The 15,021-nt window shown below is 38.1% G+C and overlaps 1 protein-coding gene across 1 annotated transcript; it reads right to left on the bottom strand.

Moving 5' to 3' along the window:
• Window positions 1-8,473: 8,473 nt before the first annotated feature.
• LOC128668424 (uncharacterized) lies at window positions 8,474-13,503 on the bottom strand. The gene is made up of 6 exons (XM_053741370.1): window positions 12,894-13,503; window positions 11,364-12,650; window positions 10,396-10,994; window positions 9,690-10,176; window positions 8,870-9,578; window positions 8,474-8,489 (listed from the first exon to the last, which is right to left on the bottom strand). The coding sequence occupies exons 1-6, from the start codon at window positions 13,501-13,503 to the stop codon at window positions 8,474-8,476; spliced, it is 3,708 nt and encodes a 1,235-aa protein (XP_053597345.1).
• Window positions 13,504-15,021: the final 1,518 nt, after the last annotated feature.

Below are 15,021 nucleotides of genomic sequence, written 5' to 3'. Positions count from 1 at the left end.
CTCATCCGAGGGACAGTGAGCAACCGGCCTGAGGTCCATAATCATCAGCTTTTACAATCATCATCGGATTTTCAACGCCATTGTGACGCATTGTCATAAATCAACTTCTTAACTATCGACAAGTAAGTCAGTTGAATCACCAATATTTCCTACCATTAGTGTATTTTCCATACCATTCATATTTTGCTTCCTGCAATCGCGAGAATCTACATTTGTGCTCTGCTTTCGATCTTTTTTATCACTTATTTGTATTTATTACTGATCAAACATGGCTGAAGCACAAATTAAGGCTTTAAAATGTAAGCGAGGTGCAGCAAAGCGTTCATTAACTATGTTCGAAAATATCTTAAAACGGTTTAATCCGGAGGAAGACTTTTCAGTCTTAAATAAAAGGTTCTCTGATTCAGAGAAAACCCGCGAAATCTTTCTAGAATACTAAAATGAATCAGAATTATTAGAAGGAGGAGAGGACGAAGAAAAACTGGCTGAAGTTTATCAGCATAAAGTTCAATTCGAGGAAGCCTATTTCGAAGGATACAAGATCGCGCATAAGCATTTGTTTCCAGGACCCACAAGTTCTGCTCCAACCGCATCCTCCATTCCGGAAATTTCTATTTTTAATCCACCAATTATATCTGCTAATTTAAATCAATTGCCAGCAAATATCAATCCTGGATCGCCGGGTGATCACGAACAAATTTCAATGCAATCTCAGACGCGTGAATTAACTTCTCTGGGCATTCATGAACAAATCGCACATCAAAATCAAGCGTGTGAATGCTTTCCTCTGCCCACTACTGAGCAAATTTCACATCACAATCAAACACGCAAATCATCTGCTCCGCATTCAGACCACTCCGTCATCGTCACACCAAGTTATTATAACCCCAACTACTTCGGTTTGCCTTCTGTGGAAGTGCCTAAATTCGGTGGGGCCTTCGACGAATGGATAGGTTTTCATGATTTATTTGAATCCTTTATCCATGGAGATAAAAATATTCCCCCGATTCCTAAATTGTATCATTTAAAAAGCTGTTTGGTAGGAGAAGCGGCTAGTGTAATCTCTTCCTTTAAAGCCTCAGCTCAAAATTATGAGCTGGCTTGGAATTTACTAAAAGATCGTTATGATAACAGTAAGCTAATGCGGGAAAAATATATTCAAGCAATACTGGACATTTCTCAAATATCAAAAGAGTTTTCAACGCAAGCTTTCGTGGATCATTTACAAAAAATTTGCGTGCTCTTAAAACTTTAGGAGAGCCTATTGATGGGTGGAACTCCATTCTGGTGGTTATTCTCCGTAATAAATTACCAAATTCGCTTCGTGATCGATAGGAGGATCATAGCAATAGCTATCCTAATCCCACCATCGATCAATTTATTGCTTTTTTAGCACGGCGTGCTCAATTCGAAGCCACGCGTGCTCAGGCGTATAGTTGGAAGCCAGATAGCCAAAAATCTAACTCTCGAGCTCCGTCACAGCCAAAACAAGCTTTCGCGTTAGAGGTATCTCCTGGCCGTTGTCTTCACTGTTTAGACGATAATCATTACATCAATTCCTGCGCCAAATTTACCGTTTTAACTCCATTCGCCAGGTATGAAACTGCTAAAAGAAACGGTTGGTGCACTAACTGTTTGCGTAATACGCACCAATCGTCTCAATGTACTGCATCTGTGGGCAGCGTCATAATACACTACTGCATTTCGAAAAGCTCAACGCTTCTTCTCAAAAAAATAGCGGAAATAACTATAACAATAATAATTATGACAATGGTAACCATAACAATCATAATAATCACAATAGCATCAATAAAATTAATACAGCCAGTCAGAGTGAATCAAGTGCGCAGGCGCAGACTTCTCGCGTCAACTTGCACGCGCTTGTATCCTCCGAGGCCCTACTGGCCACCGCCATAGTGGATATCGTGAATCCACAAGGAATTTCAAAGGCATGCAGAAATTTTTTGGATGCCGGTTCCCAGGCTCATTTTCTTACTGAAGCTACAGCTAACTTTCTAAATCTTGACCGAACTGAAGTTAACATATCGGTCAGTGGTGTCGACAATCTAAGTACAAATATCAAGCACGCCACTCGCGCTATCATAAAATCGCGATTCAATAAAATTTCTAAAAATAATGAGTTTTTGATAATTCCGCAAATTAGCAAAGCAATGCCGTCGACTCCTATTGATCTCGCTGGGCTAGAAATACCGAAAAATATCGTTTTAGCTGATCCAGAGTTTTGTAAACCTTCCTCAGTAGATGCACTTATAGGAGTCAATCTTTTTTACAAGCTTTTAAGTGTCGGACAAATTAAATTGAAAAATCAGCCGGAGGCCATTTTGCAAAAAACTCAGCTTGGGTGGGTGGTCGCTGGTGGTTTAAATTCTTCGTTTAAGAAACCAAATTTATCATGCCATCTTATTTTCAACAACCAAGTTAATGATACTAATCTCACCCGATTTTGGGAAATAGAAGAGCTTCCCGCGGCAAAAGTTCTGTCCCCTGAAGAGCAGTTGTGTGAGGAGCATTTTCTTTGCAATACTACCAGAGAAACATGGTTCGGCTGCATTTAACAATAATGTAAACAAACTTGGTGCTCCATACCCTTCAGCCTTGCGGCGTTTTCAATCACTTGAGAAACGTTTGAAGCAAGATAAAGAAATTGGAAATGAGTACACTGCCTTTTTGCAAGAATATCTAGATTTGGGTCACATGTCGCTTGCAACCGAGTCAAATGTTGTGGACTCGGACTTTTATCTTCCTCACCACGCTGTAGTTAAAAAAGACAGCCCGACTACCAATACTCGGGTCGTCTTTGACGGTTCTGCTAAAACTTCTAGCGAAATATCCCTAAATGACGCTCTCATGGTCGGCCCTAAGCTGCAGGACGACTTATTTATTTTGCTTATTAGATATCGGTCTCATACTATTGTTCTTACTGCAGATATAGAGAAAATGTACCGTCAAATTCGGGTACATCCTGACGATACCAAATATCAAAAGATATTATTTCGAGGCAATCCTTCTAAACCTATTTCTACGTACATACTTAATGCCGTCACTTACGGCACAGCATGCGCTTCTCATCTTGCCATTCGTTCTCTGCAGCAGCTCGCTCGCGACGAGGGTCACGCTTATCCTCACGCTGCCGTAGCCCTAAAGCGCGATTTCTACGTTGACGACCTTCTCACTGGCACAAATACTATTCCGGAAGCCGAAGTGTTACGCGATGAGCTAAACGAAATTTTGAAAAAAGGTGGCTTCAACTTACGAAAGTGGGCTTCAAATGAGCCCTCTCTCTTATATAAGTGCGACGAGCACCCAGTCACGACTCATATGTCACTTGACCCAGGCACGTCTATCAAAACTCTAGGCATTCATTGGAACGCCAGAGAGGACAGCATATTCTATAGCGTAAATGTCTGTAAGCTAAAAACAGTCACTAAACGCTCCATTTTATGTCAGATAGCCAAACTGTTCGATCCTTTGGGCTAGCTAGGTCCCGTCATATTACATGCAAAAATAATTATGCAATCATTATGGAAAACTGGCGTGGCGTGGGACGAATCAGTTCCAGTCGACTTGCACACGTCGTGGACTGCTTATGTGGAGCAGCTTCCATTAATTTCTGATCTACGTTTCGGTCGTTGCATTACCCTTGCTGACTCAATTAACGTTCAAATACATGGTTTCTGTGATGCCAGCGAAAAGGCGTACGGTGCCTGCTATTACTTACGGTCGGTGGATCAAGATGACAAGATTCACGTAAAATTAATTTGTTCTAAATCTCGAGTGGCTCCGGTAAGCTCGATTTCATTGCCTCGCCTAGAGCTTTGCGGTGCTCTTTCACTTGCTCGCTTATTCCATACAGTACAACAAGCACTCTCAATAAACATCGATGAGATTTTTTTGTGGTCTGATTCTACAATAGCCTTGCATTGGCTAAAGGCACCCCCGCATCGCTTAAAAACATTTGTCTCAAATCGCGTTGCTGAAATTCAGAGACTAAGAAGCGCTTCCCATTGGCGTCATGTTGCCTCACTTGATAACCCCGCGGATCTTGTATCTCGCGGCCAACTTCCATCTGAATTCGTCCAAGGAGAGATCTGGCAACGAGGTCCTTCCTGGCTTTGGAAGGAGCAAGTATTGTGGCCTAAGACTATTTTAGCTCATATCGATCTGCCTGACTTAAAACCTGATATCTCCATCGACACTTGCATGAAGCTAGAATTACGCGGTCATAATTTGATTGAGCGATACGAATCATTTGAAAAGCCAACTCGCCTCGTCGTTCACCTTCTTCGCTTTATTAATAACTTAGGATGCAAGGAGCCTCAGCGTATCCGCGACCACCTAACTCCTGTAGAAATGAAGGCTGCCCGCGATACCATAGGCAAAATGGTCCAGATGGCTTCTTTTGCTACCGAAATAAATTGTTTGAAGAAGGGTATTCCTATCCGCGATGGTAGTAAATTAATTCCCTTAAATCCCTTCCTTGACTCCAATGGCCTTCTACAGGTAGGCGGCAGTCTTGCTTTATCGGAGTTACCTGAGGGGCAGCGTCATCCAATGGTACTTCCCAGTGATCACCACATCACACGCACTATCATACGCGAAGAACACGTACGCCTAAATCACGCCGGGACTCAAACTACTTTGTACTCTTTGCGCCAAGTTTACTGGCCTCTAAACAGTCGTAACATTACTCGGAAAATCATATATAAATGTTTAAAATGTTTTCGAGCCAAACCTAAGCTCGCTGATCACATTATGGGCGATTTACCTTCCTATCGAGTATCCCAATCACATCCTTTCCTGCACGTTGGAGTTGATTACTGTGGGCCGCTATATATGAAATAACGAAGGCATCGTAATCGTCAAAAACTCAAGGTCTATGTCGCTGTTTATGTATGTATGTCTACGAAAGCGGTTCACCAAGAATTAATCAACGATCTTACTACGGAGGCATTTATAGCCAGCCTCAAGCGCCTTTTTGCAAGGCGTGGAAAGTCTACCGATATTTATTCAGACAATGGTACCAATTTTGTAGGTGCAAGTCGTGAGCTCAATCAGCTATACGCTTTGCTTCATTTCCCAGAACATAAAACTCCAATGCAGCATTTTATGCATCAACGGAAGATTAATTGGCATTTTATCCCCCCCCCCAGGGCACCTCATTTTGGAGGGCTCTGGGAGGCCGCAGTTAAATCCTTTAAAAAACATTTTATAAGAACTGTAGGAGATACTCTGTTAACCTACGATCAGTTGGAAACGTACCTTATAGAAATAGAGGCAATACTAAATTCTCGTCCGATTTTCCCATTATCATCCGATCCTAACGACCTCCTGCCTTCAACACCTGGCCATTTCCTTATTGGTGGTCCACTGACAACTTTTCCACAGGTTGATTTCACTGACACCCTGTCTAACTGGTTGTCTGCGTGGCAGCATGCTCAACAAATGAAGCAACACTTTTGGAAGCGATGGTACAAGGAGTACCTGCATCAGCTCATCATGCGTCTGTCTCATTGCCAATAATCATCCAATCTAGAAGTAGGCACGCTGGTTTTGATTTCAGAAGACCATCTGCCATTGCTTCAATTGTCCGTAGGTCGCATTATTGCAGTTCATCCCTGTCGAGACGGAGTCGTACGAGCCGCGACGATCAGAACTGCCAAAGGGGAATACGAGCGCTGCACCAAGAAGCTGTGCCCGCTACCATTCGAAGACGACTCCGCAGCTCATCAAGATTGAACTAAATAGTTCAAGGGGGGCGGCATGTTACGTCGCAACCTTGCCCACATAATTTATTTTAAAACCTTATTTTTATATTGATTCATTTACATATTTTTAACTTTACTCATGCAAACAAAATTTATTATATTTAAGAAAAAACGATAGTTTATTACTCTGGGAAATATTTTTAATCTTACTAAGTTATATTTTACAACACTTCCATGTTTTGTCACTGAAATTTCTTATCGTAAGGAAACGATTGCAAATACATTTTAAGCCGATTTTTTATATTACTAGGGCACACTTTGGAATTTCCAAGCACTTAGTCCTGCTTCCCAGACCTTAACATCCCAATGTTACTATTTTTAAAGTATTGTTAAAAGCATCTGCTCCATAAAAATGGCTGCCGTACGGCTAATTTTTTTTTTGTATATTTGCAATCCCGTTTCCTTTCCAAAGTTCTCTCTACGGTCAAAATATTATGGCTCTAATCCGTTAAGCCCCTCATAAATCATAACTTCCTTGTCCTTAAGTACCCGCATTGCTCAACTCTGACCTCCCTATCCAAACTCCATCGGTCCCAGTTAAATGCCCACCTACAAACCTAGCCAAGTATTAATGGCAAGACACATTATCCCTCTTTCCACCTTCTTGCCCTTAGCTGCCCAATGATTCCCCACATTTTTCCTTGGTCACTTTTCGCCACTAAAATAAATCCGCCTCCAAAAAACTCTAATTATTTTTAAATATAATTTTTTGTATCAGTAACTCACCAGACTTGTAAAGAGCAGCAAGCTCAGTTAAATAAAGTACCTAAGATCATTGTATTTTTTTTGGTTTTCATTACTCGAGCCAGACTCGCATTTATTTTTTTGTTTTTACTATAAATCATCGCATCAACCATTATCAAATTACTGCAATTACTGCGGTAAACTAATCGCGGTACAAAACACATGTTTTCTAAAATCTATTTTATATCTTATTTTTTTACTGAAAGATTAAGGTTTCAAATAAAAAAAGTTTTCTAAGATCTAGAATGAAATTTTTTTTGTTTACTATTTACTTAGTGTCTTTTGTTTAAAAATGTCGACAGTTAATAATTATATAAGAGCTATGTTTTTTAGTTGTCTTGATAGAATATTAATAATATTTAACGGAAGTAGTCAAATTGCTGTTAAAATCTCAACAAAAATTACTTCAATGCACTGAATAAAGTCGAAAAATATCTAGACATTCAAAACCGTATCAAAATATTCCTCTGTGATATTGTAATACGAAATAGCGACAGCACATTTTAAATATCAAGAAAATTTAAATAATCCTCTATATCTAGATGCTCCTGAATCACTTTCCATGAGCAGTAAGTTCAATTGAACTTTATCCATTCTTGTTATTTTTAATAAATCATGTAGTAATTAATTTTGTCCATAAATGGAAATATCAATTTCGTTTTTTATTAGTTTTTGAATTCAACTTTATTGCTTTCATATATCACTTTTAATAAAGCAAAGAATTAAAAAAAATTTTTGTCACGTAATGTTTTTTTTTAAATTAATATTATTGAGGATCGCACAATTTTTGAGTTTTTTAGAATAATTCATTTTTTTAAGGCAAAGTTTTTCACCACTTTTCCTATAAATTAAGATTCTCTTTTATTTTGAATATAAACTTATAATAATAAATTTCTGTATTTATAAAAATATCTAACAGATGATGATAAGGAACTGAATGAGTTGGAGGTAGAAGCCAGAGGAAAATAATTGATTTTTCTCAGAATGTATGTTCAAAAAATTCTCAGTTACTTGGATGCATTATCAGAAGAAAAGGAGGAGGATGAAGTTAAATTTTTTTTAAGTAATATCTATATCTTAATTGAGGCTAATTTATTTATTAAATAAATATTATTTTATATCAATGTGTAAAAAAATATCGAACTTTCATTAATTTTTCGTTTTCATTATTTATCATTATAATTATAAAAAAAAAATTTTAATCTTTTTTTGATCGAATATTGATCAAAATCAGACTAAAAATAATTGACAGAAAAAGTCGGATTTTAAACTAAATAAGAATAAAAACAGACTAAAAATGATTGGAAATAAGTCTAAAAATAGTCTAAATAAGGAATAGTTAGGGCAAAACTAGATTAAAATTTACATATTAATTAAATATGAATGAAAGAAAAAATTTAATAAAAATGACTTAAAATTTTTAGTTTATCAAAAACAGATCGAATTTTCCAACCCTAATATACCCGTATGTCTGCTGCTTACTCGAGGAAAAAGTACATTTTATTGAAGTACAGGTATAGAACATTTGAGGTGATGATATTTTTAAACCATTAAATATTGGATACGTTGTTTATATGATATTATCTATTGACCAAAATATATGTATACTTTTACAAAGCACCCTAATAAATAACTTAAGTACTATATCTGTCTGTCGTCTATAGTGAACAATTGGTGACTAAGTTAGGATTAAAACGTTTATGGTAATCCATTCCGTGAAAGAATGATTTTACAATACTTTGTACAAACGAATAAGCTGATAAAATTTCATAAGTATTTGTTGAATTTCAAAAAATTTTAGAGACGGTATTTATTGTTGAAAAAAATTGTTAGATTGAAAAAAAGTCGATCGGATATTCTGAGTACTTATCGTATGTGTTATAAGGGATGATGCATTTAATGCTTCATCTAAATGTTGCTACTCACTGCGCTGACCACTCACGTCACGTGAAGTCACCCCTATTGAAAAAATTCAAAAAAAATATGTCAAAATTTAATATAGTGGAAACCTAAAACATGCAAACCTTGTCAATAAGACAATTTATAGATAAATTGAGAAAAATATAGATAGCCCGAACTGGGAATCGAACCCAGACCATGTCGGTATCGCGCCGAGTGCTCTACCAGTTGAGCTATCCGGCACTATACTATATTCCGTTCAATTTTATCTATAACTTATTGAGCCACACCGTCCATCGTACGGTATTAACACCAATTTAATATAGTGGAAACCTAAAACATGCAAACCTTGTCAATAAGACAATTTATAGATAAATTGAGAAAAATATAGATAGCCCGAACTGGGAATCGAACCCAGACCATGTCGGTATCGCGCGTACATTCTGGATATAGCGTCTGGACCCTCATTTTCAGTACCACGGCGATGTTCTATGGTAATCTGATGAGATAGTATTTCTATTGCCCAGCGTGCTAATCTACCATTTGGATCACGAAGTGAATGAAGCCATTTTAAAGACGCATGGTCTGTCACCACTGTAAATGGAGCACCTTCTAAATAGCATCGTAATTTTCTAACAGCCCATACCACGGCTAAGCACTCCTTTTCTGTTGTTGTATAACGGGTTTCAGCGCCTCGAAGTTGACGACTCAGACAAATGATGAGATACTCTTTCCCAGTCTCGAAATCTCGCTGAACCAGAAATGCCCCTATTCCAGTATCGCAAGCATCAGTATATAGATAGTATGGGAGTCCCACTTTAGGTATAGCAAGTGGTTGTGCATCAATTAAAGCGTGCTTTAATTTTTGAAGCGACTCTTCTTCTTGCTGCTCCCATTTCCACTCAGTATTCACCCCGGTTAATTTATTTAACGGGCCCTGAGCTTTAGCTACATCTTGGAGATGACGATGATACCAATTTACTAAGCCGAGGAAACTCCGAAGTTGTTTCCGGTTCGTTGGACGTGGATAATTTGCAATTGGTGCTATCTTTTCTGGATCAGGATGTAGGCCTGTTTGGTTGACAATGAATCCCAAAAATTTTACTTCCGGGCGACAGAATTTACATTTCGCCGGATTAATCAGCAGACCTGCTTCTCGGAAAATTTTGAATACCAGTTTTAAAATTTGTTTGTGTTCTTCTAGAGTCTCACTGATGACAATCCAGTCGTCCAAATACGCAAATACTTTTTCTGACTAACTCATTGGTAAATTTTCATCGACAAGTTTCTTGTGTAATCTATCCTTTAGCTCATCCATAGCTTTCTGGAATGTACTGGGAGCCCTAACTAGACCATAGGGCATTCGCAGCCACTGGTACTGCCCTCGTCCTTCCACAGAAAAAGCGGTGAGAGGAATCGACGCAGGAGACATACGAATTTGGTGAAATGCTTCCTTTAAATCCATTGTACTGATCGATATTGCCCCGTGTAAGGCACTTGGAATTCTGAGCATGTTAGGTAACGGATGAGCTGGCGGTATAGTCCACTTGTTGATTGGCCGATAATCTACGCAAAATCGCCATTTATTATTTGGTTTTGATACCATCACTGGTGAACAAGACCAGACACTGTAACTAGGTCGAATGAATTTTTTCTCCAGGAGTTCATCAATTTGACGATTCAGTTCTTCATTAATTACTGGACTTCTTCTGTACGGTTTAATTCTTACTGGTGTTGCCCCCGGTTTCTAAACAATCTCATGTTCCACAATATTCATCAGTCCTTGATTTGGTAAATTCTCAAAACTTTTTATTTCTTGTTCGATGAATTTTTCAAAATCAAATTCTTCCTCGGCTGTCATAGACGCACAATTTGTGATATTTTTTTTACATGAGATGATTTGAAACGGGTGAATTTCCGTGCCGTTACTGAACTTCCACATTCGATTTTTACTATCTATTATTACTCCAAATTGTAACACAAAATCCATACTGAGAACCACTGAGTACCCTAGGTCTTCCAAAACACTTAGATATTGTTCACCGGCCACAGAACCAATTTGTATGATGAATGGAGCTCCGCCTAAGCTCTTACAGATAGTATGATTGGCTAGTAAAATACCACGTTTCTTGGTTTCATCTGGTTGAAGATCTCCAGAAGCATATTCCCGAATGTCTTCATACACTTTTGCATTGATGTATGAACGTTCACTTCCAGTGTCTAGGATCCCATTTAATTTGATGCCAAAGATCCATAATGAAACTGGTATTCTAGCTGTCACTATTGGTGGTCGAGGAACTGTACCAGGAACAAAGATCTTCCTTCCTGCCAATCGGGTTTTGATAGCTGTAGACAGAGGATATCTTCGAAGTATTCCAGGAAGGAAAGCTTTCCTTGATGATGATGCGTGACTGGGATCCACCGGCGCTCCTGAAAGCTGGCTCTCCCCCTCGCCGAGCTCCAGAGAACGCGGTTCCCCCAATTCTATCTCAGTATCTTCTGGTTCCAACCCAGGCTCAATTTCCTCCTCCCAAGATGGTTCACTCTCTTCATCGTCACTATCTTCTGTTGTAACTTGCCATTAAACCGCCGAGATCTGCATCTGGCTGAACTGGAACTTCATAATGTAACTCTGGTTCTTCTAAAATTTGAATAGATTGTTCAATGACTTCATTAATATTTACCGACTTGTCATCTCTGACCCACGAGATTATCAAGTCTAAATTTCCCGTACTGTGTGACTCTATCCTGCCGGGTCTTGAATTTCGCGGCTTCTCCTCGCTGGCCGGCGAATCTTCAGATCGGCTCCCTGAGCTGGTAACTCGATCATTTAAAATTTTTAAATCGGTATTTTTGGACCCCTCTGTTTTTTTCGGAACAACCTGAGCCGACAAGGATTTCGGACCAGGTACTATTCGTTTTTTCGAGCATCACCACTGTCCGCTTGTGCTCTAGGACTCTCCTTGTTTGCACCATTAGCTTGATTGTCTTCAGTGAATTTAATTAGTTCACAGTTATCTCGTGTATGTCCAATTCCAAAGCATAGATTACATACTTCTTGTCTTGGATTTACACATACTTCAAAGTTGTGTCCCATTATACCGCAGTTAAAACACGGCTTATTGCTTCTTGGCACAAATATTGGAGCTTGATTGAAACCTGGTGATCTCGGAAACTGGTTGACACGTGGCCGGAATCCCATTTGTTGTCTATTTTGATACGGTATGCGATTATAATTATTATTAGTCTTCATCTGGACACCATATTTTTTATTGTAAGTGGATTGAGAGTTAGGTTCCATGATATTACACTGTGTATACTCTTGATCATCTTCTTCATAGGCAGTTTCTCTGGTGGGCGATTGCAGCAAGCCAAATCGAGGTTTGTCTTGAAACTTGACTGTTCTCTGAGGCACTGATAACTGATGAGCTTCTTCAATGCATCTTGTGGCTTCATTTAGTGCATTTAATAAGCCTTCATAGGTGTGTACTTGTCTTGCAAAGACCAACGTCCGTAGCTCGTCTGTTAGATGATTTCTAATACACGCTACTTGATCTTCTACTGGTGGTGGAATGTTCTTAGACTGGTATTTCTGTTGTATTTTCAAAACGAACTCTGTGACATTATCTCCTTTGTTCATCCTCATCTTGCTTATGTCCATAATAATTCGATGATCAGTTGCAGGACTCCCAAAGGCCTTACGGAATTCGGTTTTGAATTGTAAATACCCCGACCATCTATTGTAGTTTAGGTCATACCAACGAGACGAAGCACCATGAAGTATATAGCTCATGACTCTCAGAAGTTCTTTATCTGTCCAGTCTTCTCGATTTGCTCTAGCTTCAACTGCGTGTAAAAATTCGTCAACAGTTAAATTTTCTTGAGGATAGAAAATATTGCCCATTTTCAAACCCTGTATGATGTCTTTCCAACGTCTGTCTTCCACAAAAGGTGAAACATTCCTGCCGAGATTCCGTTGATGTTGTGTAGGTGTGGGTTCCCTATCCCCGACACTTACACTCTGATGTGAATTTTGATATGATGGAATCTGGCCCTGTTCACTATTTGACTGCTGTCGCTGGTTTAATTGTAGTTGACGCAATTGTTCCTGAAGACTACTTAATTGATCAGCGATTGATGTCTGTTGATTATTCTGTCCAGATTGACTAGCTTGTTGGAATTGATTATTGTTTTCAACTCGCGGCTGCTGTTGTTGTTGAACTTGATGGTGAATAGTTTATTGTTGAGTATGATGATTATTGTCAACTTGTGGCTGCTGTTGTTGAACTTGAGGTTGAATTGTTTGTCGTTGTGGTCTTATTTCAGCTGGACCACTCCCCCTCGCCAAACCTTGACCCATCGGGGCAACGGTTGTACCAAATTAAAGTTCAGCTGCTCTCCAATCTACCAGCGAGTAAGAACGCCACGATTTGTCTAGCGGGTTGAGCCTGTTCATTAATTCACCTTGGGCTGTCATCATTTGATTCAACATTCTGGCCAATTCATTTATTGACGCTGAGTTTTCTTCATTAATCAATCGCTGTGTTCTTGTCATTTGCTGGACTTGCCTTGAACTTTCATTCATACGATCAAATAGGATACGCATATCTGGTGGTACCTCCTCCCGACCGAGTGCGTTGTTCACATTTTGTCCATCCACTGTTGTTTGATTAGGTGGGTTCTCTCCCAACCTATCTGTGTTGTCCAAATTCCTTGTGTTTTCTGCCGGCAAATTGAGTGGGAAACCTCCCGACCCAACTACGGCGTCTTCAAAATTTCCATTGTTTCCTGCCGGCGAGCTAAGTGGGACGACCCCCGACCCAACTACGGCGTTTAAGCTTGTCGAATTTATCATGAATGGAGCTGCTGTATAACAGCTGCTAGTTGTGGTCGTAATCACGTTCGTGCTGTTTGTACTTATAGATATCGTTGGTACTGGTAGTATTGCTGATGACGAACCTGGATTTTGTGTGTTGTTTCGACGACTTTGACCTCTACGAGCCGAAAGCCTTCTTAATTCCGGATTTACCCACGTTTCTCTTGTTGGGTCGGAACTATTGCCACCGTTAAACATTTTTGTTTTATCTTTTAATACTTAGTTTATGATATTAATTTTAAGTATTTGAGTTTAAGTAAATTGATGTCAGTATTAATTTGAGTTACTAAATAAAGTCTTTGATATTTTACTTTAATCCTCTAGCACAATGACAAACTTATATTTTCCTTACTTTAGTTTTATTTCTTTGTTAGAAAAATTTAGTTGATGCTAAATTTAGACTCGACTTAAATTTCTTTACTTAAGTTGTAAAATATAATTTATGTAAATCCGGTATTATTTTTTTCAACGACACTTCCCTCGACGTGAATATTTATAATTTTTCAAGTCCGGTATTTTTATTTTTAATTATTATTTGAGATTAATTTTAATTAATTAAAATAATATAATTCACTTTGTCTAATTAGTCTTTCGTTTTAATTATTTAATAAAATAATTATAAGTGATTTATTTAATTTCTTTCAAAACTTATAACTTATTTTCAATAACTTGATTATTTTACTTAGTTATTTTATATTATTATTTTTTTTTTTATTATTTTTTTTTTTTAATTGAATTTCTTTTCAAGATTTTGTTGTAAAAATTATTATAAGTATTTTATTTTAACTAAACTATTAATTTTTTCAAACTTCTTTCTTTTACCGAACAGACAAAAATTCAAATTCCTAACTTTCTTTTTCTCGAATATTTTAATTCCTCACTTCTCACTCTCATAATTTTCTGGGTTTTTTATTTAGTTGGGCGCCAATGTAACAGGGTAATTTTCAACCTTGCCAAGTTTGGCCCCTTTATTAATTGTTGTTAATAAGGGCGCCACTGGAAGATAAGACTTGGCCTTCCAGTACCGGAGATGTTATATTAAATTAATTTCAGGGTCGTTGAATATTATGAGAGTGAGAAAGGATGAGGAATTAAATTTATTAGACAATAATTTATCAATATAATTCACAATTTTATTTATCACAACAAATTTTACCCACCGGGTTTCACTTATAATTAATTTATTACTAAGACGTCCACCGGATTTATTACATTAAATACTTGATCTCCTGGACTTTATAAATTTAAAATAATAAATTGACCCCTGGCCTCGATCCCCTGGATCTGTTCAAAATTTAGTTCCCTGGACTTATTACTATAACTTGGCCCGAGGCCTGATCCCCTGGATCTTAAATAAAATTTAGTCGACTGGACTTTATATTAAACAAAATATTCAATTGGCCCCTGGCCTGATCCCCTGGATCTAATTAAATTTTAGTCCCCTGGACTTTAATACTGGCCACCAGCCTGATCCCCTGGATCTATTAAAATAAAAATTGGCAACATGCCAGATCCCCTGGATCCAATTATTTCCAAAATATTTAATTAAAATTTCCCCTGGAATTATTTCATTTCACACACACACACACACACACACACACACACACACACACACACACACACACACACACACACACACACACACACACACGTTGAATTTATCTTTCTCTTGTCCACTGGACTTAATTCACACACACACACCGAATTTAATTTACA

This window comes from Microplitis demolitor, chromosome 8, assembly GCF_026212275.2.
Source record: "Microplitis demolitor isolate Queensland-Clemson2020A chromosome 8, iyMicDemo2.1a, whole genome shotgun sequence".
NCBI classification, from domain to species: Eukaryota; Metazoa; Arthropoda; class Insecta; order Hymenoptera; family Braconidae; genus Microplitis; species Microplitis demolitor.
Note: the sequence above shows the minus strand (reverse complement) of the source record. Positions and strands in the feature narration are given on the sequence as shown.